The sequence below is a fragment of the Gnatocerus cornutus genome, chromosome 1, assembly GCF_029298725.1.
Source record: "Gnatocerus cornutus isolate USDA-ARS CGAHR chromosome 1, icGnaCorn1.1, whole genome shotgun sequence".
NCBI classification, from domain to species: Eukaryota; Metazoa; Arthropoda; class Insecta; order Coleoptera; family Tenebrionidae; genus Gnatocerus; species Gnatocerus cornutus.
Window position 1 is genome coordinate 24,798,784 of NC_142233.1, and position 24,109 is coordinate 24,822,892.

The 24,109-nt window shown below is 32.4% G+C and overlaps 1 protein-coding gene and 1 pseudogene across 1 annotated transcript; both read right to left on the reverse strand.

The window, feature by feature from the left end:
* Positions 1-7,068: 7,068 nt before the first annotated feature.
* On the reverse strand, positions 7,069-8,283 carry LOC148180951 (uncharacterized). Its single transcript, XM_088045110.1, has 2 exons — positions 7,881-8,283; positions 7,069-7,688 (listed from the first exon to the last, which is right to left on the reverse strand). Exons 1-2 carry the CDS (start codon positions 8,281-8,283, stop codon positions 7,069-7,071), a joined length of 1,023 nt encoding a protein of 340 aa, XP_087901236.1.
* Positions 8,284-13,446: 5,163 nt separating this feature from the next.
* Positions 13,447-15,478, reverse strand: LOC148180952 (uncharacterized; annotated as a pseudogene).
* Positions 15,479-24,109: the final 8,631 nt, after the last annotated feature.

The following is a 24,109-nucleotide window of genomic DNA, read 5'->3' on the forward strand; positions in this document are numbered from 1 at the left end:
CTCACTACTAGTTTGGGCAAGTACTGTTGTCTTACTGGGAATAACGTAATTCTGGCAATCAGTTGACTCATTTAAGAATCTGTTTGTTACTTCTAATGAAAATGCATAATCGTAAAGATTCTTGACTTTTAACAATTCATTTACGTACTGGTTCATTTCCAAATTATATCCTTTCATGTGCAAAACTCTTTAGAAAAACTTGAACACTTTTCTAACCAATGGTTAGTTACAGAAAGACCAATAAGTGTACTTTTTTCTACAAAAAGGACGAAATAAAAAATGATGTTTTTCATCCTAAAAGTAACACGCCAATATTAGACATGAGTAAATTATGATAGCCTTGTTTTTACATAATATTTTGTTTTAATAGATGCACATTTTTTAATATTCAAAATATGCCTTCCATTAGAAAAAAATAGGTTTGGTAATAACACAATTCTGGACACATGAGCAAACAACATACATACACAAGTCAACAAAAAGAGAAACAAATTAAACGTATTTAATCATATTTATTTTTGAGTAATGATAGTTAACATGAAATATAAATTAATATGTGTAGTTATTTTTTATCTAAATTATTTCTAAACAAAAAATGTATAGTAACGGCCAAAATAAAGTGATATAGCTCTTATGACAATGTAATCCAAAGATAAAAATTAAACTTTGAATAGGACGTTATCATAACTACCAATAATAGCTACTTAATTATTGATCTACAAGGCTTTATCAATGCGTAACCCTCATTTATTTTCAATACCACATTTCAAGGTCATAATTTGTGAAAATTATGGAGCTCTACGGCAAATTTGCATTTTGGATGAATTATATTAATAGTGTTTTAATGACCTTAAATATAACCAGAATATATTTATTTTATCTGATAACACTGGTCAGCAGTGATTTTGTTGCCCTTGATGTAAGAGTGGTTTCGAATACTTCTATGCCAACAATTCACGAAGCTATGAATGGTTTTGAAAAATTGGCTCCGATTTTTTTTCAATTTTGATTTTTATATTTTGCTAAAAACCTGTAAAATTAAAAAAAAAATAGCAAGTATATTCTCAAATATCTTTTTTTTTGGAAATTATTACAAATTGTTTCGTTTGAATGGTTAATTAATGTACATAGAAGTTGAAAAAGAAAAAAAGTATATAAAACTTATGTTAAACTTTAATAGAACGCATTTTATAAGCGCGTCTTTTATATTTTTTATGCCCTTATTTACTGAAAATCTTTTAGTATTCTAACTTTTGTTGGTCACGTGGCGTGCACAAAGGCGAATTTTAACATGATAATAAACACTTTATTATAATTCGTGTTCTGAAGAGCCGACTCAAAGTCTAAATTATCAAAAATATAAAATACGCCAAAATCATAAAAGCCCAAGCCAACTCAGTACTTTTAAGAATACATTCGAAAACTATGGTCTTGAAAACATAGAAATCCGAGAGAGATATTCAGGGCAACAATTTTTTTTTTTGTTGAGCTGTGTTTTACACAAACCACCAATTACAAATTTACGAATTACAAAAGTTACTTAAAAAAACTAATTAATTAACACAATAATTGTTATTTTTTAGAACTCATTGAACAAATTTAAGTACAAAAAAGTTCGAACAAAAACAAACCAAACGATACCACATATCCCATAGACAAAATGTAGAAAGCAATTTGAAGATCATGCAGCCGAAAGCTTCGAGAGTCTCGTTTGTGTTTTATGAAACCAATCATTTTTTCTTGTATCATACTATCAAACACGTCTTTTTGCCATTTATTTGTCAAACCCGTTTCCATCATTGTCGTAATAAGATTGTTAAATACTGTAAGGAAAGCTGAACCCTTGGGGACAAAATGCGACATCAGAATAGTGGTAAGACATTCATCCACTACATACAAAAGAGGCGATCCTTCATCATCGACATGCTCCATTTGAATCATCAAATTTAAAAATGTTCTAGGTTGAACCATTACGATATTTCGATAGGTTTCCACATGATTCAAAAGACTTGGATCTATTAAAGGCAAAGATTTCCTCTTTAGGTTGTTTAAAACTTCAGACTGAAAGTTTATTGTTGGACAAACCAAACAAATCACTGGAACTTCTAATTTGTCAATCTCTTCAAGGGTCACTATGTCTGGGTAATGTGATGTGGTGGTAAAGGCACGAAATAATGAACCTTGAATTATTCCCAGTACCACTACGTTAAAAATTATACATGATGACTGAAAAATCCTTAAAGTTCTTGGAGGTACCCGTGATTGAGAAGCGCCGAACAACATGTAAAATGTTTGCTAAAAAGCATCAGACAGGGTTTTAGGAGTTCCAATAAAGTACCAAAATAGAGTGCAGTCAAAAAGTGAAAAAGCAATCAAAAACCAACCAATTCGATCAAAACATGAAAATAAACTTTTCCATTTAGGGATTTTATTTGCTTTTGGAACAGCAGCACAGTACTGATCGGAAGCATGTGGAATTGTAAAATCAATCTCTACATTCCCTCGAAGAAGCATAAATCTGCCATTGGCGCCGTATACAACTTTCCGTTCAGCAATGTCTTTCAGACCTCCCTTTGTAAGTGTGCCGTTGGCTAGTACAGCTCCAAAATTCAATTTATTTGTCTCTCCTACAAGATTTACGTCAAAGTTAAGACGTTCTGATAATGTCCCTAGGATCAGAGCATCAACTCCAACAAAGCCTTTAGAAGAAGACAGATCCTTGTAATGTAAATCTCCGCGAAGAAGTTTTGGTATTGGACGAACTGCATGTGGAGGTCGAGCAAACATCCCGACATTTAAAGGATGCTTATTAAAATTATTCAAAAGATTGGTTATCGTACGAAAATTTTTCACAATTTCTTCAAAACTGTAACCATCTACTATTCCCCATGAATTCTCAATTTTCACAAAAGGACGGTAAATGTAAATTTTTCTATTTTCACAAGAACATGGTGTTTGGGCGAGTACATTGACAACATTGTGCTCTATCCAAAATCGTCTTAGAATTCCACCGATTTCATTCTTAATTTCATCACACCATCTAGAAGAATGTAAAACAAAGTGTAGTGCATAGGTTGCTCTTTCTTCAGGAATTATTACTCGATAATTGTAGTTAAGAAATTCATGAAGAGTTTTTACATCCCAGACTATGTAGAGATATCCATTAAGTGAGTCGGATGAAATTCTTTTAATTTTGAAAAGTTCTTCTAAATCGATAGGTTCAAAATTTCTAGTTTTATTTGCCATAACCATGGTAAAGGAAGACGAGTAATTCTGGTCGGGTATGGAGTCATCCAAGAAAATTTCCATCATTTGCAAAGGTATAGCATAATTGTTGAAAGTCATCACTTTTACAATCATATCAGCATATTGTCTTACTTCAAATTGGTAAAATTCCGAGTGTAGAATTATAATCTTCAAATGTCTTGCAAGATAAAAATGTTTGTCGTAAATATACCCAGATATTTTAGAAAAAGTTGAACATTTCTGAAATAGATCGTCGATTACATTTAAACTATTTACTTCACTGTGAAACAAAAGTAAGAAACAAAAGAATTTAGCTATTTTCATATTCCGAGATAAAAAAAAACTAAACATTTCTCGTAACTTGTATTTTATTTATTTCCGGCCAGGTAACTAATGCTTGAGAATAATTACTTCTATTTTATTCATACTGTTTACGCACACACTGTTGTTTTTCATAGACATACTACGTATAAATAGATTTAATAATAAGTGAAATACGTATTTACATGTAATAAAATCAAAAAGAATTGTTTTTTGTACAAAATATTTTTCAATTTACTGTCAGAATACAAGACAAAATCTGTGAAAATAATATAAGGATAATAACTCTTTCACAAGTTCTAGGACACCTATCTGTATATTATAACGAAAATCATTAATTGAAAAATATGTATGTAATAATTATTTTTCAATCAGTTAATATTTTTTTAGATTATAGTCGGTGTGTAACAGTAATTATTATGTGTTATAACAAGGGAGAAGACATTCGTTATTATTTCGAGATCCGAAGAATTGATCGACAACCCAAAATACGCTATTCTTTATCTACTTTTAATACAGAAATTAAATTTCACAGATCGGAAGTAGAAGTTTGCAAGCAAAAACAGGAAAGGTTGTTAAAAGCAGATGAGGAATTACACTAAGTGTATCATACAAGAAGGAACTACACAAAACGCTCTAGTGCGGTTATGGCTTTGACTTTTTAAATCGTTTACAGCCACCTTACCGCAAACCCCCATAAACATAATAACGCTCAAGTGGTTGGGTCTTATTTATCTGCCTTGAAATGAACCGTAATAAATATTTTTACCCAGCTTGTCAGTCTTACAAATCGAAACAATGAAATTCCTCAAAGTAGCTAGCGTTTATCATCCTGATAGAGCAGTTATTTGAAACTTTAGGTTCAATTACAATTATTTTTAGTCATACAAATACAGAAAAAATTCATAAAATCATTTTTTTTAAATAAAACATTATCGACATTAATTTATCTAAAGCAATGAATGATTATCAATAATCATTAATTTTTAAAACTAACTGATTTTAGACGTCTATTTACTGATTGTTATACTTAATAGAGCTGACCGATAATAATAATCAAAACACGTCTAGGAATTCTGGATTACCGGGAGTTTCAATGTTTTTTTCGGCATTTTTAATCTTTGACCCTCATAAACTGCAGAGAAAGGGCTAATGAGGGGGATGAGATTTTTTTGGACGGTGGATGGAAATGGATAGTATAATCTGATTATCTCAGGTATATAAACTCACCAAGACGTCAAGTTTTTGGGACTTTCCAGTTTCTTTTATTATGTCGGTTTAAAATTAAAGTAAAAGGGCAAATGTAGGGATGAGAGTTTACTTTAGTGCTTACACTTTTGAAAAGAATCAGTCTCTAGTAAAATTTAGCTTTTCTCAACGTGTCTTCCCCTTTTTTCTGTATTTTTTTTTGGTTCCTGAGTTTCGAGTTCGAATTTCAAACAGTCTTTCTCAAGACCAACAATAGCAATTAGCAAATTTGTTGTTAGTAAACAAAAGTACATAATTAAGTTTATAATATTGACAGCATCGCCGAGAAAAATAATCACCGGGTAATAAGACTGCCTCCGTATCACTGCAACTTTAATTCGATAGAACTGATTTGGTGACAATTAAAACATTTCGTCCGGAAGAAGAATGTTGGGCCCAAATTTGAATCTTCCACATTGGCTTTAATTCGCGGAGGAGTTGCAACCATACCTGCCACGAACTGATCAAACTTTATTTTGTTATTTTGAATAAACTTTCTGTTTGTTATTTTATTCTTAAGATATCATATTTATTTCTAAAACTGTTTTTATTTCAACCTATTCCTTTTTGTGAGCAATTGGTTAAATGAAACAGAATAATTCGCTATCTTGTTATAGTTTACGTGAAATAATAAGATCATTCCACAAGTTCACCGTGTTAATCAATCGAGTTATTAGATAATTATTATAATTTTATTTGTAAGTTTCATATAATTGCACTTCAGGTCGTATTTTGAAGAGTTTCATTGTTTCGATTTGTAAGACTGACCAGCTGGGTAAAAATATTTATTACGGTTCATTTCAAGGCAGATAAGACCCAACCACTTGAGGATTATTATGTTTATAGGGATTTGCGGTAAGGTGGCTGCAAACAATTTAAAAAGTCAAAGCTATAACCGCACTAGAGCGTTTGGTGAACTGTACGTATTTTGAGAACAACCAGACAGTAGTATAACGTCTTGTTGTCAAAATTATGACTTTGGGGTGGTGAAAATACTGAAAAATTTCTCGTAATTTAAAGGTTTTAAAAAATAGATCAATTACTAGAACAACAGAATATAATTATTATTTATAATTTATGTTCACTATTTTTTGTTACATTCACAAAAATCTTGGACAAAATTCGAAGATCTCAGTGCATCTATTAATTCTTCAATTTTTGCAATTACACAAATCCTACCTTTTCGGGAAAAATGTAATTTATTTATGAAGATAAACATTAAATTATAATAATGAGATATTGTAATTATTAAGTTTCATGGGTGTAATTTGTAAAGTATCGGACTCAACTATCAAAGTATTTAAGATTTACTCGCCATGGGCACTATTAATTTGGCCATCAGTGCAGTCAAAACTATTAGCTATTGTCCTGACCACAAGATGATGGTAATAATAATCTAAACCACTCGGGCTGGGGTTTTAAGAAGTAGTTTTTATTTATGGTTTTATTACCGTAGTAAGCAGACTGACCATGCTCACTAAAAGAGTGCCGTCTACAAATAGTGAGGGTTAAAGGGAGATGCTACATTTGACGTTTGGATGTTTAAAATGTTTCATATAATTTTTCCTTTACGCAAAATTTTGAAGCAGGATTTACCGTTACAGTTTGTTAGATATCCCCTTAATGCAAATAATAAAATTTAAGTAAAATGGCATCATTTGCACTACATTTTGATATAAATGATATACAGGGTGAACCCGAATAAAGTGCAAAGATTTTAACCCCAATATGAGACATTGCAGTTTGACATAATGACCAAAATTCGCGTTCCGAAACGTCACCGTTTTCGAGAAAAAAATGATTAAAGTTTTCTGCAGAAATTAGTGTATGCCATTGAAAGCCAGTTCTCAAGTTCACTGTCAGTCCAGGCTATCGAAAAGATTTTATCTTTTCGGAGTTTCGGAGTTTCTATAATCGTGGTAGAGAAATGTCGGTTTTATAGTGCCAAATTGTTCAAATTGTTCAAAAGCAGTATAAAAATCATGTGCAGTACTCTTGCTCACATGCAGCTTACCGGCGTTTGTACTGTAAATAACCATACATATTTTATATGCATTTTGATGTTCCACTGCATGGATCCACGATTTCCTCTACTATTAGCGTTCTCGTAATACTGAACGAGGTTGCAAATGCAAATGGGAGCAAATTAAAAAAAAAAAGATAAAAGATAAAAAGAATTAACTGTACATGGTGTGAATTTATTATAACTGATGCGATAGTTAAGTTTACAAAATATATAAGATACCATCATGCTTAAAAATTAATAAAGTTTTTGAAAATGGATCGGCAAAATAATTCGAACAAAAATAATACAAGTGATCCCACATATCCAACGAGCAAAATATAAAAAGCTACTTGAAGATCATACAAACGAAAACTTCTAATATTTTCTTTGTTTTTGTTCAAGCTCATCATTTTTTCTTGTATCATACTGTCAACAACGTCTTTATTCCATTTTGTTGTCAAACCGCCTTCCAACATTTTCGTAATTAGATTATTAAATACTGTAAGAAAGGCTGAACCTTTTGGTACAAAATGCGTCAATAGAATACTAGTAATACATTCATCGACTATATGTAAAAGAGGTGACCCTTCATCGTCAACATATTTCGTACCAATCATCAAATTTGTATATGCTATAGTTTGAACCATCGCGACATTTCGATAAGCTGCTATATGCTCTAAAAGACTTGGATCTGATATAGGCAACGATTTTCTTTTCAGAGTGTTCATAATTTCAGACTGAAATTCTAACATGTGACAAACAGTACAAATCACAGGAACTCCTAATTTATCAACCCCTTCAATAGTCAAAATGTCTGGGTAATGTGATGTGGTGGTAAAGGCACGAAATAGAGAACCTTGAATTATTCCTAAAACTATTACGTTAAAAATTATACAAGATGACTGGAAAAACTTTACAGCTTTTGAAGGCACCCGTGAATGAGACGCGCCGAACAACATGGAAAATGTTTGCCAAAAAGCATCCGAAAGCGTTTTCGGAGTTGCAATAACGTACCAAAAAAATGTGCAACCGAAAAGTGAAGAAGCAATCAAAAACCAACCTATTCGATCAAAACATGAAAATAAACTTTTCCATTTTGGAATTTTTTTTGCCTTTGGAACAACCACACAGTACCTGTCTGATAGATGAGGAACTGTAAATTCAACCTCGACATTTTCTCGAAGAAGCATAAATCTGGTATTGGCGCTGTATACAACTTTGCGTTCAGCAATGTCTTTTAAACTTCCCTTTGTAAGTGTACCATTAGGTAGTACAGCCCCAAAATTCGCTTTGTTTGTCTCTCCCACAAAATTTACGTCAAAATTAAGACGTTCCGCTAACGTGCCAAGAATTAGAGCATCAGCTCCAACAGAACCTTTAGAAGAGGAAAGATTCTTGTAATGCAAATTTTCGCGAAGAAGTTTAGGCTCAGGTCGAATTACATGTGGAGGTCGAACAAACATACTGATGTTTAAGGGATATCTGTTAAAATTAACTAAATCGTTGGTGATGGTCCGAAGATTCTTCATAACTTCTTCAAAACTGTAACTTTCAGTTATTCCCCAATTCGACCCGGTTTTTACAAATGGACGATAGATATAAATTTGCGTTTTATCACAACAACATGGTGACTGAGCTACTACATTTACAACATTATGTTCTGTCCAAAATCTACGTAGGATGGCACCAATTTCCTTTTTTAGATCCCCACAAAGTTCGTAAGGCGATAAAACAAATTGCAGTGCATAAGTTGCTCTTTCTTCAGGAATAATTGTTCGAAAATTCTGATCAAGAAGTTGATGAACGGTTGCCACATTCCAGCTTACAATTAGGTAACCATTCAAAGAGTTGGACGAAGTTTTTTTGAGTTTAAAAAAATCTTTGAAATCAGTCGGTTTCAATTTTCTGCTTATATTAGAAACGATAATAGTGTTATCAGAAGACGAATTATTTAAATAGCGTGTAGTTTCATTTAAGGAAAGGTCATGTATTTGTAAGGGAATGGCGTTATTATAAAAACTGATCACTTTTAGAAGCAAATCCATATAACGATTCACTTCTAATTTGAAATTCATTGAATGTAATTTTAAAATCCTCAGGTGCTTGACAAGTACGAAATGTTTGTCATAGATAAACCACGAATTATTGGAGAAACTTGAACATCTTTGTAATAAATTGTCGGTGACTTTCAATTTGGTTAACGAGTCGCTGAACACAGAAAGGAAGAAACATAATAACACAGTTTTCTTCATTTTGGTAGGTAAAGTAGGTACTTCATGTTATTTGGATCAAAATAATAAAAAATTTCTTTCATAATGATTTTACAAACTAATTCTGTTTGCACTAGCAAATATGGTCTATAATTATTTATTAAATATTTATTAAACGAAAGTTCCAATGTTGTTTGATATAATAATTTATTATCAATAACAGTTAAACTCATAAACTTACATTAACATAATTATCCAAAATGCACTAATAAAGTAGTATTTTATGCCCTCGTTTTAGACAAATAAAGTACTCTTTTACTCTTTAAACTCTATACCTATAAGAAATCAGGTGTCAATTTTCTCCAAGATACCACGTTTGCCAGAGCAATAAAAAACTCGACGTTGGAAACCAAGGGTTTCATTCTCGGTTGCCGAGCGGGCGGGTAAAATATCGGAAAGGGTGTTTGGGGAATAAATTGTAATTTTGATAATTTGTCAACAACACCAAGAATTGATCCAATAAATTTTCTTTGAATATTTTAATTTATTCACTTTTTCCATTTCAATATTCAATTTTTTTTCTTTCTAGGAAACGACGTTGAAGACGTGAAGAGGTGGATTGCCAGGGGGCAAAATAACCTAAGCCTTATTTTAATTTGTTTTATTTAATTTTTGCTTACAATAAAGATTAATTTTTTTTGTTTCCTTTTACTTAAGTTTTTTTAGTCATATTTAAGCCTTTTTTTAATTGTTTTATTAATTTTTTGTTTACAATAAAGTTTTTTTTTGTTTGTTTCCTTTAACTTGTGACTTTTTTATTTACATTAATTCATCAATCATTACATTCAACTTTTTATCCACCTTAGAAAAACAAAACTAAATCGTGAGATTTTAGCAATTAAAACTTGCTGGTCGAAATTGCGAAATTCGTCGTTCATGAATTCACCACTGTGTAAATAAAAACCTCACAATTATCCCTGGTCAGTTTTTCAACAACAACGCTTCGAAATTTCTTTGGCCCCGCAAATTTGATTTATGAAGGGTGCAGAGTTTACTGCACCTCGTTACGACCCATTCCGCCCATGAGCTCAATACATTATTTGCTGCTTTCACAATTTCTTCATGACTGTAACTCTCAGTTATCCCCCAAATTTTTCCAGTCTTTACAAATGAGCGATAAATGTAAATTTGCGTTTTATCACAAAGAACATGGTGTTTGGGTTATAAGATTGACGACATGATGTTCGATTCAAAAACCGTCTTAAGATACCATCAATTTCTGTTTTTAATTCATCACCGAGTTGATACACATCCAAGACAAATTGTAATGGATAAGTTGCCCTTTCTTCTGGGATTATCATTCTGTAGCTGTGCTCAAGAAAGCGATAAAGAGTTTCCACATCCCAGGTTTCGATGAGGCAACCTTTCAGCGAACCAGACAATTTTTTTTTAATTTTGAGAAAAACTTGCAAATTAATTAAACCAGTTTTTTCACTTTAGTAGTTGTAATAGAATATGAGTGTTTCCCACATATACTTAATACTAGTAGGCTTATAGAGGCAACAATTCTGAACCAAAATTTTGAAACTAAAATTTTTTAACTCAAAAAATAATCGAGAGAATTCAACTCACCATAGATTCGACCAATCAGAGACATTTATTTTTTCAAATAAACCAATCACAGCAAACTTTTTTGGAAATTTCATTAGTGAAATTGCTTGCTCTCTGAGGCGCGAGTTCTAAGATGTTCTGTATACAAAAACCTCAACCTTGCAGTATGCTTTTATTGTCTCGTTTTATCGAGGTTCTACTGTAAATCCATTCAAATAAAAATACCAACAAAGAGAACAAAAACCCTATAAAAATGACCATAAACGCAATTTGCAGGTCAAATAGACCAAAAGCCCGTACAATTTCTCTATTGTTCTCACCCATATTAATCATTTTTTCAAGAATCAAACTATTGATTACGTCTTGTTCCCATTTTCTTGTTAACCCATTTTCAACCACCTTAGTAATAACATCGTTGAAAATAATTAAAAACGGAGAACCTTTAGGGACAAAATGGGCCATGAAAAAAGTTGAAAGACATTCTTTCACAACGTGTAAAAGTGGATTTCCCTCTGTATCCATATATTTCGTCTTCATCATATAATGTGAATATGACCGTGTTTCAGCTATAGATACATTTCGAAACAGCCCTGCTTGTTCGTAATATTTTAGTGCAATAGCAGTGATCGACTTTTTTTTCAAATTTTGTATAACTTGAGACCGGTCGTCAATAAGCGGCCACATGGCAAAAACCAGGGGGAGTTGTAATTCATCAACTTCATTTAGAGTATCGACATCTGCATAGAACGATGAGACTGAAAACGCTCTGAACAAAGAACCTTGGACTATGCCTACTATTACTATGTTAAAAATTAAGCAACTTGAAAGAAAGAACAGTTGGGCTTTTGTTGGATTAACTTTGTAAGAAATTTCTAACAAATAAGAAAATGTGCCCCAAAAAACTTCAGTATAGCTTGAATTTGTACCTGTAAAGTACCACACAATTATACAAGAAAAGTAAATTACAGTTATTGCAATCCAACCGAACTTATCAAAGCAGGAAAACAAACCTTTCCAATTGGGAATTTTTAACGCTTTTGGTACCACCACACAAATCTCCTCAGCAGTATGTGGCACAGTAAGTTCAACACCGACATTGTGACGAAACATCATAAATCTACTGTTAGAAGCATATACTACTTTACCCTCAACCACGTTTTTAAGGGCTCCTTTCGTTATAGTACCATTTGGAAATACAGTACCGAAACTGTCTTGAGTAATCTCACCAATAATGTTGACTGTAAAATTAAGAAACTCAGCCAGAGCCCCTAAAATCATTCCATCAACTCCAGCAAACCCTTTGGAAGGTGAAACATGTCTGTAAATCGGGTTTACTTTTAAAAGTTTGGGCAATTGTGGTACCGCATCTGGGGCTCTTTCAAAAATACTGATGTTGAGTGGAAATGTGTTTAAGTTGGTCAAAGAATTTGTTATTGTTCGAAGATTACTCAAAATTTCATCAAAAGTATAACTTTCTATGGTCCCCCAAGATCCAATGAACTCAAAAGGTTTATAGATATAGAGGCGCATTTTATCACAAACACAAGGAGTTTGGGCCACTACATTGATAATGTTAAATTGTTCCCAAAACCTCTTCAGAATACCACTAATTGCGATTTCAGTTTCTTCACAGAAATCGGTGGTATTAAAAATAAATTGTAACACGTAGCTTGCTCTGACTTCTGGAATAACAACGCTATGATTGTTGTCAAGAAATTTATGTAAAACATCCACGTCCCAGACGATAATAACGTAACCCTTTGAAGATTCAGAAGAAAGTCTTTTGATTTTTAAGAATTCCTTAAAGCCGATTGGTTGTAAGTTATCGCCAGTTCTTCTGGAAATGATACATGTACTAGATTTGTACTTTTTATAATTCTGAGTTTCATCTAAAAATTCTTCGTGCACACTCAAAGAAATCGTGTTACTGTATTGGCTTCTGAGAGCTAGAAAAATCTCTGTGTAGTCCGTAGTTGCTAATTTGTGCTTCTCCTCTTGTAAAACTAGAAGCACATAGTGAGTGACAAGAATCAAATGGTTTTGGCAGACAAGCCAAAAATCCCTAGTTGAAGTGGAACGCTTTGGAACATTCTGATTAAAATTAATGGATAAACAGTTTTTTATATCTATCATTGTCATGAGTAATATTAAAATTTTCATTTTGGATTTGCAGGTTGGTGTTATTGAATTGCTTATTTATGTTTGATTATACTATTATAATAATTATACTAATTATATTATATTTTTGTATTTCATTTTTGGAAGTTTATGTTTACATAGTTACACCTCCACATTAGTATGTTATTTATTATTCAGATGTTGAGTGCATGGGTAAATAATATGTAATATTTTTATTTTTATTTACATGGATGTTATTTATAAATTACATATTCTCACACAAATCTTAACAATAAACATCTCAAAGCTAACTATTTTAGTTTAGAGATCCTTAAATAAAAACCTGCAACTTAAAATACTTTCTTGCCGGATAATTCAGGTTTTTTTTTTTAATAAAAATGGTTTAATTTTGAAAAATATAAGAGATGTGAGAAGTAATAATAATTTGAGTTGCAGGCAAAAAAACATTCGTGAATCATTCTATCCAATTTGTCACACCTAAAATTTTTAATTTATACGTCATTTAACATGCAGAGAATTTATGGATTTACAAAAAAACACATTTAAAAATTGGCATTGATTAAGTAGCTCTGCTTAACGACCAATCACAAAGCCACATTTTAAATTTAGCGTCTACAAAACATTATCTGCAGGAAAAATAAGGTTTATATTAGTCTAACAATAAAACTACATCCTGCGCCTAACCAAAATTTCGCTTAAGAAAATAACCACAGATAACAAATAACCACAAAAAATGACATAAAACGCAAACTGAACGTCGTGAATCGTAAAAGCAATTTTTGTGGTAACATTCTTGTTAATATTTATTAGTTTTTCAGTGAGTATACTTTGAACCACATCGTTATCCCATTTCTGGGTTAACCCACTTTCAACCATTCTGACAATGTAATTATTAAAAACAGTCAAAAACGCAGAACCTTTTGGAACTAGATTGGTTATAAGAAATGTGACAAAACACTCTTTGACTATATGAAGAAGTGGTAAGACCATCGTTATCAACATATTTGGATCGACTTATCATTTTCAGGTAACCTCTTGTATCCGAAGTGACGACATTTCGGGAATAAGCAACGAGGTCATAAACATTAGGAGGAGGAGGTATAACTCTCTTTTTCATTTTTTTGAAAACCTCAGAATCGTCACTAATAAAATGAAACATTGTTGAAGCGACAGTCAAACCGGATTCTTCCACTTGTTGTAAAGTATCGAGATCTTCATAGAATCTCGTTGTAGTAAAAGTTGAAAACATAGATCCTTGAATTGTTCCTAAGACTATAATGCCAAACATCATACAAGTTGATAAAAAAATGATCTGGCTGGTGTTTGGTGTAATTTTTGTAGAAATTCCCAAAATGTAACAAAGGATGATCCAGAAGGTTTTTATCCAGAGTTTGGTTGGGTTCAAATAGTACCAAAAAACCATGCATGTTATAAAAGTCAGAAGGACTAAAACCCATGTCAATGTGGTGAAACATTTGTAAATACCTGCCTATTTGGGTACTTTGGAAGCTTTTGGTACCACCATACACATATCTTCAGCAGTATAAGGAAAAGTGAACTCTAATTTATTCGTTTTGTAGGCTATCAGGAACCGACTATTAACACTATAGACAATTTTACGATCGATTACGTTTCTCAGAGCACCAGTAATGGAACCATTTTCGAAAATAAAACCAAAATTTTTCTTTGTTGTATCTCCAATTATATTCACATTGAAATTAAGCATCTCCACCAAAGTTCCGAGAACTAGAGCATCCACACCCACGTAACCTTTAGAGAAAGACAGATTTTTGTAAATATGACTTCCTTGAAGATATTTTGGTACCTCCCTAAGAACTGTTGGTGATGATTCAAACAACCCGATGTTAAGCGGAAATTGATTAAAGTTAACCAATGGATTCGTAATAGACCTTAAATTTTTCAAAATATCTTGGAAAGTGTATCTTTCTGTTATTCCCCATGTTTCACTGATTCGTTCAAATGGACGGTAAATGAACACTTGAGTGATATTGCAAAAACAAGTCGTTTGAGCTACGACGTTAATAACATTGAATTCGTTCCAAAATCGTTGTAAAACTGTATGTATTTGGAAAGCAGCAATTTCACACGATTCAATCCAAGAGAAAATAAAAAATATCGAATATGTCGCTCTTTCTTCCGGAATCACGCTCTGAAAATCCTCGTCCAGAAACTGATGAAGGGTTTCTATATCCCATACAAAAATTATGTACCCTTTGATCGAATCTGACGACTTTGTTTTAATTTTTTCGAATTGATCCATGGTGACAGGTTCAAAATTTCGTGTGCTAAAGTTATAAGGCGCGAAATGATCAAAACGTGATGATTTATTACTCTTGTGTGAAAGAAATTTTTCCTCAATTTGTAAGACTAGTGAAAATTCAAAACTTGACATCAGTGTTAACACGTCTTTAGTAAATTGATTAATATCGTACTGACGCTGGTCTGTTTGCAGAATTATAAATGTCAAAAAGTTTGCCACAAAGAAGTGTGCGTCATATACTTCCCAAAGTTCTCTTGAAAAAGTAGAGCAGTTTTTTGTGTTTTCTTCAGTGAAGATAAGGTTTGCAAAATTATGCTGCGGGTTATTTAAGATTAGCAATAACAAGAATTCTATCATTACTGGCAACAGTTTTGTAGTGAAGTAAGAAAACTGGATTACAGACAAAACGCAGGGAATAAACAAACGGAACCGGTTTGTTTATAAATCAAATGAGGTCATGTTTGAAAAACTTTGAAATCAATTGCTCTAATTAGCTGATTTATCAGTCTTAACCGACATACACTAAATATTAATAACTGAGATTTGTATAAAATTACTTCGATTTATAAACATGTTTTTGATATTGTTGGTAGCGAGTCATTATTAGAAAAAATTACATGTTTTATGAAGCGTAGGTAGATATTTTAATTAATTATTGAAATTAATATTTTCAAAAAAATTATATAAGAAGAATAATTATTTATACTACTCAAAAAAAAAGAACTGTAAGAGTTATACAGTTTAGAACTTTTAATTTAAAACCAAATTAATCTAGAAAAACTGCTGAATGTAAAGAATGTACCTACCAAGTTTCTACAAAAAATGTAACATTGTAGTTGGCGTTGAGAGCACGTCAACATGTGCCGCCTTTTTATAAACGTAAACTCTCCTAATGCAAGAAACGTCAACTATCAAAATTTGAGTGTTGAACTAGTTTTCACTCTCGTTTTTGAGTTTTGAAGTAATTTTTCATCGATTGAGTCGAAATTTTTTTTTGCAAAAAAACGACTATTGAATTTCGGGCTTTTGATAACATTTTCTAACGTAAAATGAGCCGAGAAAAAAAATGGCGCAAACCGCATCTCAATATCTTAAATAGTTTCCGAGATATTTAACTTTAAAAATTACGAAAAATGAGAAAAAAATGAAAATCAACTTTCTGAAACTTTGATCGGCCATACCTCAGTTATTTGTTGTCGGATCTGAATTTAAATGCCAGATTTGGAATCTGCGGAAAATTCTGCGTACACACATGTATAATAACTCAAGTTTACTCTAAAAAATAAGCGATATATCGATCTCAGAAGTTTGGTATAATTTTAGTCATGAATTTTAGCGAAAATTCGCAAATTTAGACTGTTGAAAAATCAAAAAACTATTTTTTATGTAAAAAATCGCGAGAAATACGATGGCATAAACCGCATCTCAATATCTGAAATAGTTTCTGAGATATCGAGCACGAATTGTTTCGAACCTTCAAAAATTTGGCCCTCTGGCGACAACACAAAAATTCAAACAACCAGTACTCAGTTATTTGTTGACGAAAATAGAAAATTCTTATGTTTTTGGATTTAGCGTCACATTCTGTGTAAAATAAGACCCAAATTTGTTGAGTTTGCTCAATAAATAAACGAGGCATTGGCCAAAAACTGTTTTGAAAACGTCATTTTAGGGTGATTTTCAATCAATGTTTTCAAAATGAAAACGACATTTAATAGCTTTAAATTATACATCAGTCGAAAGAGGAGCTCGAAATCTATCTACTGGCCAAATTTGAGATCGATCAGACAAATCGTTTACAAGCTATGGCCAAAAATAAAAAAAATGAAAAATTTTCATCGATTAGGTCGGAATTTTTTTTCGCTAAAAATTCGACTATTGAATTTCGGGTTTTTGATAACATTTTCTAACGTAAAATGAGCCGAGAAAAAAAATGGCGCAAACCGCATCACAATATCTTAAATAGTTTCCGAGATATTTAACTTTAAAAATTACGAAAAATGAGAAAAAATGAAAATCAACTTTCTGAAACTTTGATCGGCCATACCTCAGTTATTTGTTGTCGGATCTGAATTTAAATGCCAGATTTGGAATCTGCGGAAAATTCTGCGTACACTGATGTATAATAACTTAAGTTTACTCTAAAAAATAAACGATATATCGATCTCATAAGTTTGGTATAGTTTTAGTCATGAATTTTTGCGAAAGTGGCGTTTTATATGTAGGTGATGTACCTATTTGTCGAACATTTAACGCATAAACGCAACAACACTCTGGCGAATCTCAAAGTGTTAATCACATCACTCTGGCGTCATACGCTCCAACAGACGTCTCACTTTATTTGAAGGTGGTTGGAAAAAGACGCCTGGAAAATGCTCAGGAATTAAAATCCTAGTCTTCCAGGATGGCTTTTTCAAAAAAAATACTCCAATCTAGTGTAACAAACCGCGGGTTGGGTGGTTTGGAATAACAAGGTTCTAACCGCATTTTTTACAAAAATTGAGATTTTCATAAAATTCTACTCTCTTTAACATTGCTTTTCGGTTTTCTTGATTGGAATAAACGTAGCTTGATGCCTTTCCAAAATCCCAGGAGCACAAAGTTCTATCTGCTATGAATTAACTTAAATATTCAAGTTAGCTCTTGCATTTTCACTAATTAATTTCACTGCTGTTAGAACCTTCTCAATCTAAACCCGCGAAATAACTATTACTAAAGATTCTATCAATAAAGGTCTGACACTAGAAAATACAGCTTTATTTCTAATCAGATAATAGAAAAGAATTCACAGAAAAATACAAAAATTGCACAAGCATATCCTATAGCAAGAAAATAAAATGCCCCCTGGCAATCAGAAATGGACAACGATTTCGACAAATTTTTATTTTTATTGACTTGAGTCATTTTTTCTATAATCAAACTATCGACGACATCTCTGTACCATTTTGATGTAAGACCACTCTCAAATAATTTGATTATAACATTGTTAAAAACTGCTAAAAAGGGAGAGTTTGTAGGCACAATATTAGCTGTCAAGAAAGTTGTAATACACTCTTCGACGATATGTAAGAGTGGATCTCCATTATCATCCACATATTTACTTTTCGATAAAAGATCTAGACGAGGTTTTTTATGAATTGCAGCAGCGTTTCTGTGGTAAGCTATGCTATCATAAATATTATCTGTTGCTTTAACAGCTTTGTCTTTTAATTTTTTAATGGTCTCAGAATCGTCATCAATAACAGCTGAAATAAAAGTTCCTATTAGAAGTTCCGATTCTATTACTTGCTTTAAAGTGGTGATATCGTCGTAGTAGGACGATGTTGTGAGATTTTTAAAAAAGAATCCTTGCACTACACCTAGAAATACAATACTAAAAATCATACAAGGAACCAAGAACACGATTTGATTGAATCTTTTATAACAAAATTTAATAGGTACTCCTAAGAAGTACGAAAATATGAGCCACAAAACTCTCAACATACTAACAGAAGGGGCAATGTTGAACCAAAAAATAACACAAAAACTGGTCGTTAGAAACACACAAAACCAGGAATCCGAATTAAAACATCTAAGAATATACGTCCATTTTGGGATTTTTCGAAATTTGGGAACAGCTATACAAATTTGCTCTCTTGTGTAGGGCACAGTAAATTCGTATTTACTAGCTGATGCAAAGGCTAGAAATCTTCCATTGGCATTAAAGTCGGCTCTTCGTTCTATAATATCAGCTAAACCACCAGTAGCTGTTCCGTTGGGTAAAACAGTTCCGAAATTACTTTCGACAAGTTCACCCACTAGTACAGTTTCAAAATTAAAATGCTCCGCCAAAGCACCTAAAATTGAACCATCTCGTCCTGCAAACCCTTTAGACCACGACAGGTTCTTGTAGAGAGGGTGATTTGAAAGAAGCTTCGGAACGGTTAAAACTGCTGCTGGACTGCTTGGAAAAATTGATACTCTGAGAGGATGATAATTGAATTGATCCAAAGAATTTAAAAGAAGATTGTTGTTATTAAAAATTTCGTCCAAAGTGTGGTACGTTGTTAATCCCCATAAATTGTTAACTCTGATGAAAGGTCGATATATATAAATTTTGGGATTGCAAGAAGCAACATGGGCCACTACATTGACAACATTATAGTTGGTCCAAAAACGACGCAAAATACTGTCTAAACCACTTCTGGTTTCTTGAGTATCAAACAATAATAGTGCATAAGTGGCTCTAGATTTAAGAATTAAATTACTGGAATTTTGATCCAGAAAGCGGTGGACCAAATCAGCATTCCAAGCAAGTATCACAAATCCTTCTGTGGAATCAGAACTGCGTCTTTTAACGTCTTCAAAATATTTGTCTTTATTACTGTCCATGTTGATGGCAATAAATCTCGAATCTTCATACAGGTGAAAGTTACTGTTGAAATGACGCTTCTCATCGTTTGTAGTAAGATTACTTTTTCTTATTTTTATTGAAGTGAAATTGTTAAAATGTTCCATTGCGCCTAAAAGTTGATTTACATATTCATCCAGTTCATACTTGTACTGTGTAGAACTTTGTAAAATATGAACATTTAAATAGTTAGCTAGATAGAAATGTTTGTTGTGGAATAACCAGAACTTCTTGTCAAAAAACACGCAGTCGTATGAAAAAGCGACATGTTTGAAGAAAGTCAGTTTGACGCTTGGCAACAGTAATAAAATTATAATCAAAGAATAGTATTTTCTCATCATAACATTTGTTCAAAATTGTACTGTGCTTCGGTGACAGTCATTTGTTTGTATGGTACCAAATTTTATTATTTACAATATGCGTGTCATCATTATTGCACTTGTAAATATGTATTAAGTTCTATATTTATAATGTTTACAATAAATAATCAATGCTAAAAATTTCCTTTTGTTGGTTTAAATATTATTCATGATGGCAACTTCCTGGGGAAATGAAAAAATAAGGGGCGAGGGAAGGTAAGGTTTTAATGAGATAATGAATCAGATCACTATCTAATTTTATTGAATCTTTCAATCTCTGGAATACTTCAATCCATCTTGGCCGTACAATATGACTATAAATTTTGAATCTTCGATTATGATCTCCTTTAGTTTTCCACTAATAATAAAGAAAAAATATTGGCAAGCTGCATAAAGTGATGGAACTCTCTATGGAACTGTACTTTGAAGTTTATTGCCTTTAATCAGCTCCATTTATTTTATTTTAGGTTACGTAAGGGAAGTTTTAAGGATCCTGTTGATACCTTACCAATTTCTTTAATTTTTGTCGCACATAGTAAAATTCAAGTCGAATTTCGTCGGCTTAAGTTGTTAAGTTGGAAAGTACATTTTCGAACAAAATGCGTTGGATCCATTTATGTGTTATTGTTTCAGAATTAAGAAACATTTTATTTTTATTTCCCAAATTTTCAAATTCCATTTGCCATTTTACAAATTTTCTTCTGATCCTCCTGCGAAAGCAGAGAGTCTGGAATTTTTTTTAACATTTTTTTGATACTCTGGAGGACCACCCAATTACCCCTTTTCAAGGTGGTGTGTCACTTTCCTGACACCCTGTATGTAAAAAATTAAGATTTCTCGACCTTGGTTAAAAACATTTAAAATAGACTTAGCAACTTAACGACCTAAACCGACGATTTTAAACTTTGAAATTTAACTTTTGACATTAGAATTAGAAACGCCCATTTACTCACTCTTGCCAACTATCACCTTTACGAAGTTTTGTATTCGCCAATCTTAGTAACTTGTATGTTTTGCGAATAGCTATTAGTACACTATCAACAAATTTTGAACCAAATTTTTAACAAAGTTATTTCTATTGTAGTCTTCTGATTTTGAACCAAACCCCGTTTTTGTTCCATAAAGTTCTGATGAAGAAATATTCTTGAAGAATATGTTTTAGGTTCTACTCTAATTGATTTTCCTCACTCTTCTTGAAAACATGCATTTATACGTAGAATTCGACAGTGTATTGGAAGGCCAATTATTATTTATCTTGGCAAAAGCTGAAACTCTCAATTTCTATAGTTCGTTAGGAAGCACATTTAATTACGTAGTTATGTAAACTTGTTAACTATTGTAATTAATTATTGCATCCTTAAATTTTTAAATTCTTGAAGTTGTTTTTACATTACAAATTCTTCTTTAAGATCGCATCTCATTCAAATCCTAGCGCATCCACCATTTTCCCAGGCTTAAAAAAAAATTTAAAAAAAAAGTAGTTTCCTGTATTACACAATGTAAAAAAGAAACGTCAAAAAACAAATGCAGTCTCAAAAACCACCCAAGATAATAAAAGGTTTATTATTTAATTCGTGACAGAACTAAGAAACACTAAGAACAAGTGTGAACTTTATTATAATACAGTTTAGTATACAGGTGTCCCAGAACTCGCGCCCCAGAGAGCAAGGGAGGACAGCAATACAGATGATAAATTTCAAAACAAAAATTGACTCAGTTTAATAGTATTCGAGAACTGATAAAAAGTTAACAACCAATCCCGAAAGCTTATTCGAGAAGTGGACTAAATGGCCATCCCAATTTCCTAGGCAACAAGAGTCTAATGCTTAACTGACCAATGGATGATAGTATGTGTCCCTAGTTACCAATTTTCAAATTCTGTTCAGCTTCGGGATTGGCTACAGTTTTTTTGTCTTATCTCGGTTACTTTTTGAGTTAAAAAATTATGGTTTCAAAATTTTGGTTCAGAATTATTGCCTCCATAAGCCCTTTCTCTCTGGGGCGCGAGTTCTGTATATTAAGCCTGTATATTAAGCTATAGTTCTTCCAACCTTAAAACAACAACTGAAAAAAAAATGAGGCAAAAATTTTTTACTGATAGTTTCTAAGGTGAAACATTGATCTTCTACACATCATATTTAGAACCGAATTGTTAGTGATTTGATCGCCTTGCTTTCCACTGAAACAGAACTTCACAAACTAACACAAAAACTGAAGAAATGTATCCCATGAAGACGACATAGAATGCAGCTTGAATATCATTCAAGGAAAAACCTCTGAAACTATCGTTGTTCTTTATTTTTATCCAATGTTCAGTAATCATACTATCAACAACATCGTCGTACCATTTTGATATCAATCCTCCTTGCATTAATCTTCTAATAATCTGATTAAAAAGTATTAGATAAGGGGATCCTCCCGGCATTATGCTTGTCGTTAAGTGAGTGGTAAGACTTTGTTCAACAATATGTAGAACAGGAACACCTTCATCATCTAAATACTCTGTTTTTATTAATATTTCTAGATCTAGCCGTCTGTCGAGAGCCGCCATGTTTTTTTCTTGTGCCATTACCGGGAACATATTAACGTCAAAACTAATGCTCCGTTCCTTTAACTTGGTCATGGTGGTAGACTCATTGCTCCCTATAATAAGCCATGTAAATGTCATTATTGGTAGTCCTGAGTCCAGTACTTCATCCAAAGTATTCATATCAGGATAATAACTCGGCATTGTAAATTCCACAAAGAGAGATCCTTGAATTATACCTAAAACGATGACGTTGAAGAACATACAAGAAGTTAAAAAAATCAACTCGTAAGTTGACGGAACCATTTTATATGGCACGCCCATCAGGAAAGACAAAATCTCCCATGAAGTCTTTGTAATTTCTTTAGTACTTCTCAGATAGTACCAAAAAATTAAACAAGTGATAACTACTATTAACACCATAATCCATGACCACTTATCAAAACATAAAAACAAAGTTCTCCATCTTGGTATTCGAGATGATTTTGGTACGACCATTGATATCTGATCTGAACCATAGGGAATAGTAAACTCAAAGCCGCTAATATTGTAAAAACTCATTAATCTACAATTCCCACCATAATCTGTTTTGTTGTATAAAACGTCTGCAAGAACACCATAAACACTGCCATTGTTAAGAGGATGTCCAAAAGAAAACGGTTCTAAATTTTCAGATACAACAGCCTCAAAGTTCATAATCTCTGCAAAAGTTCCAACCAACATTCCATCTGACCCTGCAAAGCCTTTAGACCACGCTAGATTTTGGTAGATGGGATTATGTCTTAAGAAAGGCGGTAACGTTGTTATAGCTGTTGGACTTTTTTCGAAAAGATGAATCCTGAGCGGAAACTGATTCAAATTGGTTAAAGAATTCACAAGCACACTATGATTATCATCAATTTCTTGCATTGTATAATTTTCGGTGTTTCCCCAAAATCTGTTGTTTTTGGTAAAAGGTCGATGAATATAGAAACGATTATCACAAAGAGGAGTATGAGCAATGATATTCAAAACTTTAAAATCAGACCACACCAGTCTAAAGATTGAATCAACTTGTCTCACGACTCCTGAGCAGAGTATGGGAGAAGAAACCAAGAAAATAATTATGTATGTAGCTCTAGGTCTTGGTATAATATCAGAGCCCCTTTGTTTAAGAAAGTCTTTAAAAACGCTTGTATCGTACACCACCAGTAAATAGCCTTCTCCAAAATCGGTGGTGGTCTTTTTAGTTTTATAGAAATCTAAAGTTGAAGGAAAATTAAGGTTTCTATTGATGGCGACGACGTTTAAATTATTCACGATCCTTTTTTCGTAATCATAATCAATGCTGGGTTGCCTATCTACCACAACTGAATTAGTTAAAATGATTTCCTTAGCTACAACAGTATACTCATATTGTTTCTTTATTAGCAGTTTTAAAATGTTCTCAGTAAATTCATTTAATCCAATATTGTGTTCTGTCCGTTGCAAAACCGTAATGGTAAGTACCCGAACCATATAATAATGTCTGTTATAAATTGTTAACCAATCTTCATGAGATTCCGATTGGTTTAGTAATAAATTTATCTTTAGACTAGGTCTCTCAGAAATAACTAATAGAAATATCAAAAATTTCCACATTGGTTTTAAATGTTCGTCACATTTTACCAGTTTGAACAGGATTTCACGTTATATTGTTGTGAAAGGTTATTTTCAAAATTACACTATAATTGCTGTGATTAATTGTTTTTTGTAACCACACAAGTTTAGAATGTTGTAATTTATCGTGTGTA

Coding starts and splice junctions, on each gene's coding strand:
- LOC148180951 (XM_088045110.1), bottom strand. CDS start 8,283: ATGTTTGTTCGACCTCCACATGTAATTCGACCTGAGCCTAAACTTCTT. Junction 7,689..7,880: donor TTCATGTTTTGATCGAATAG/GTTGGTTTTTGA, acceptor TAATAGTTTTAG/GAATAATTCAAGGTTCTCTA.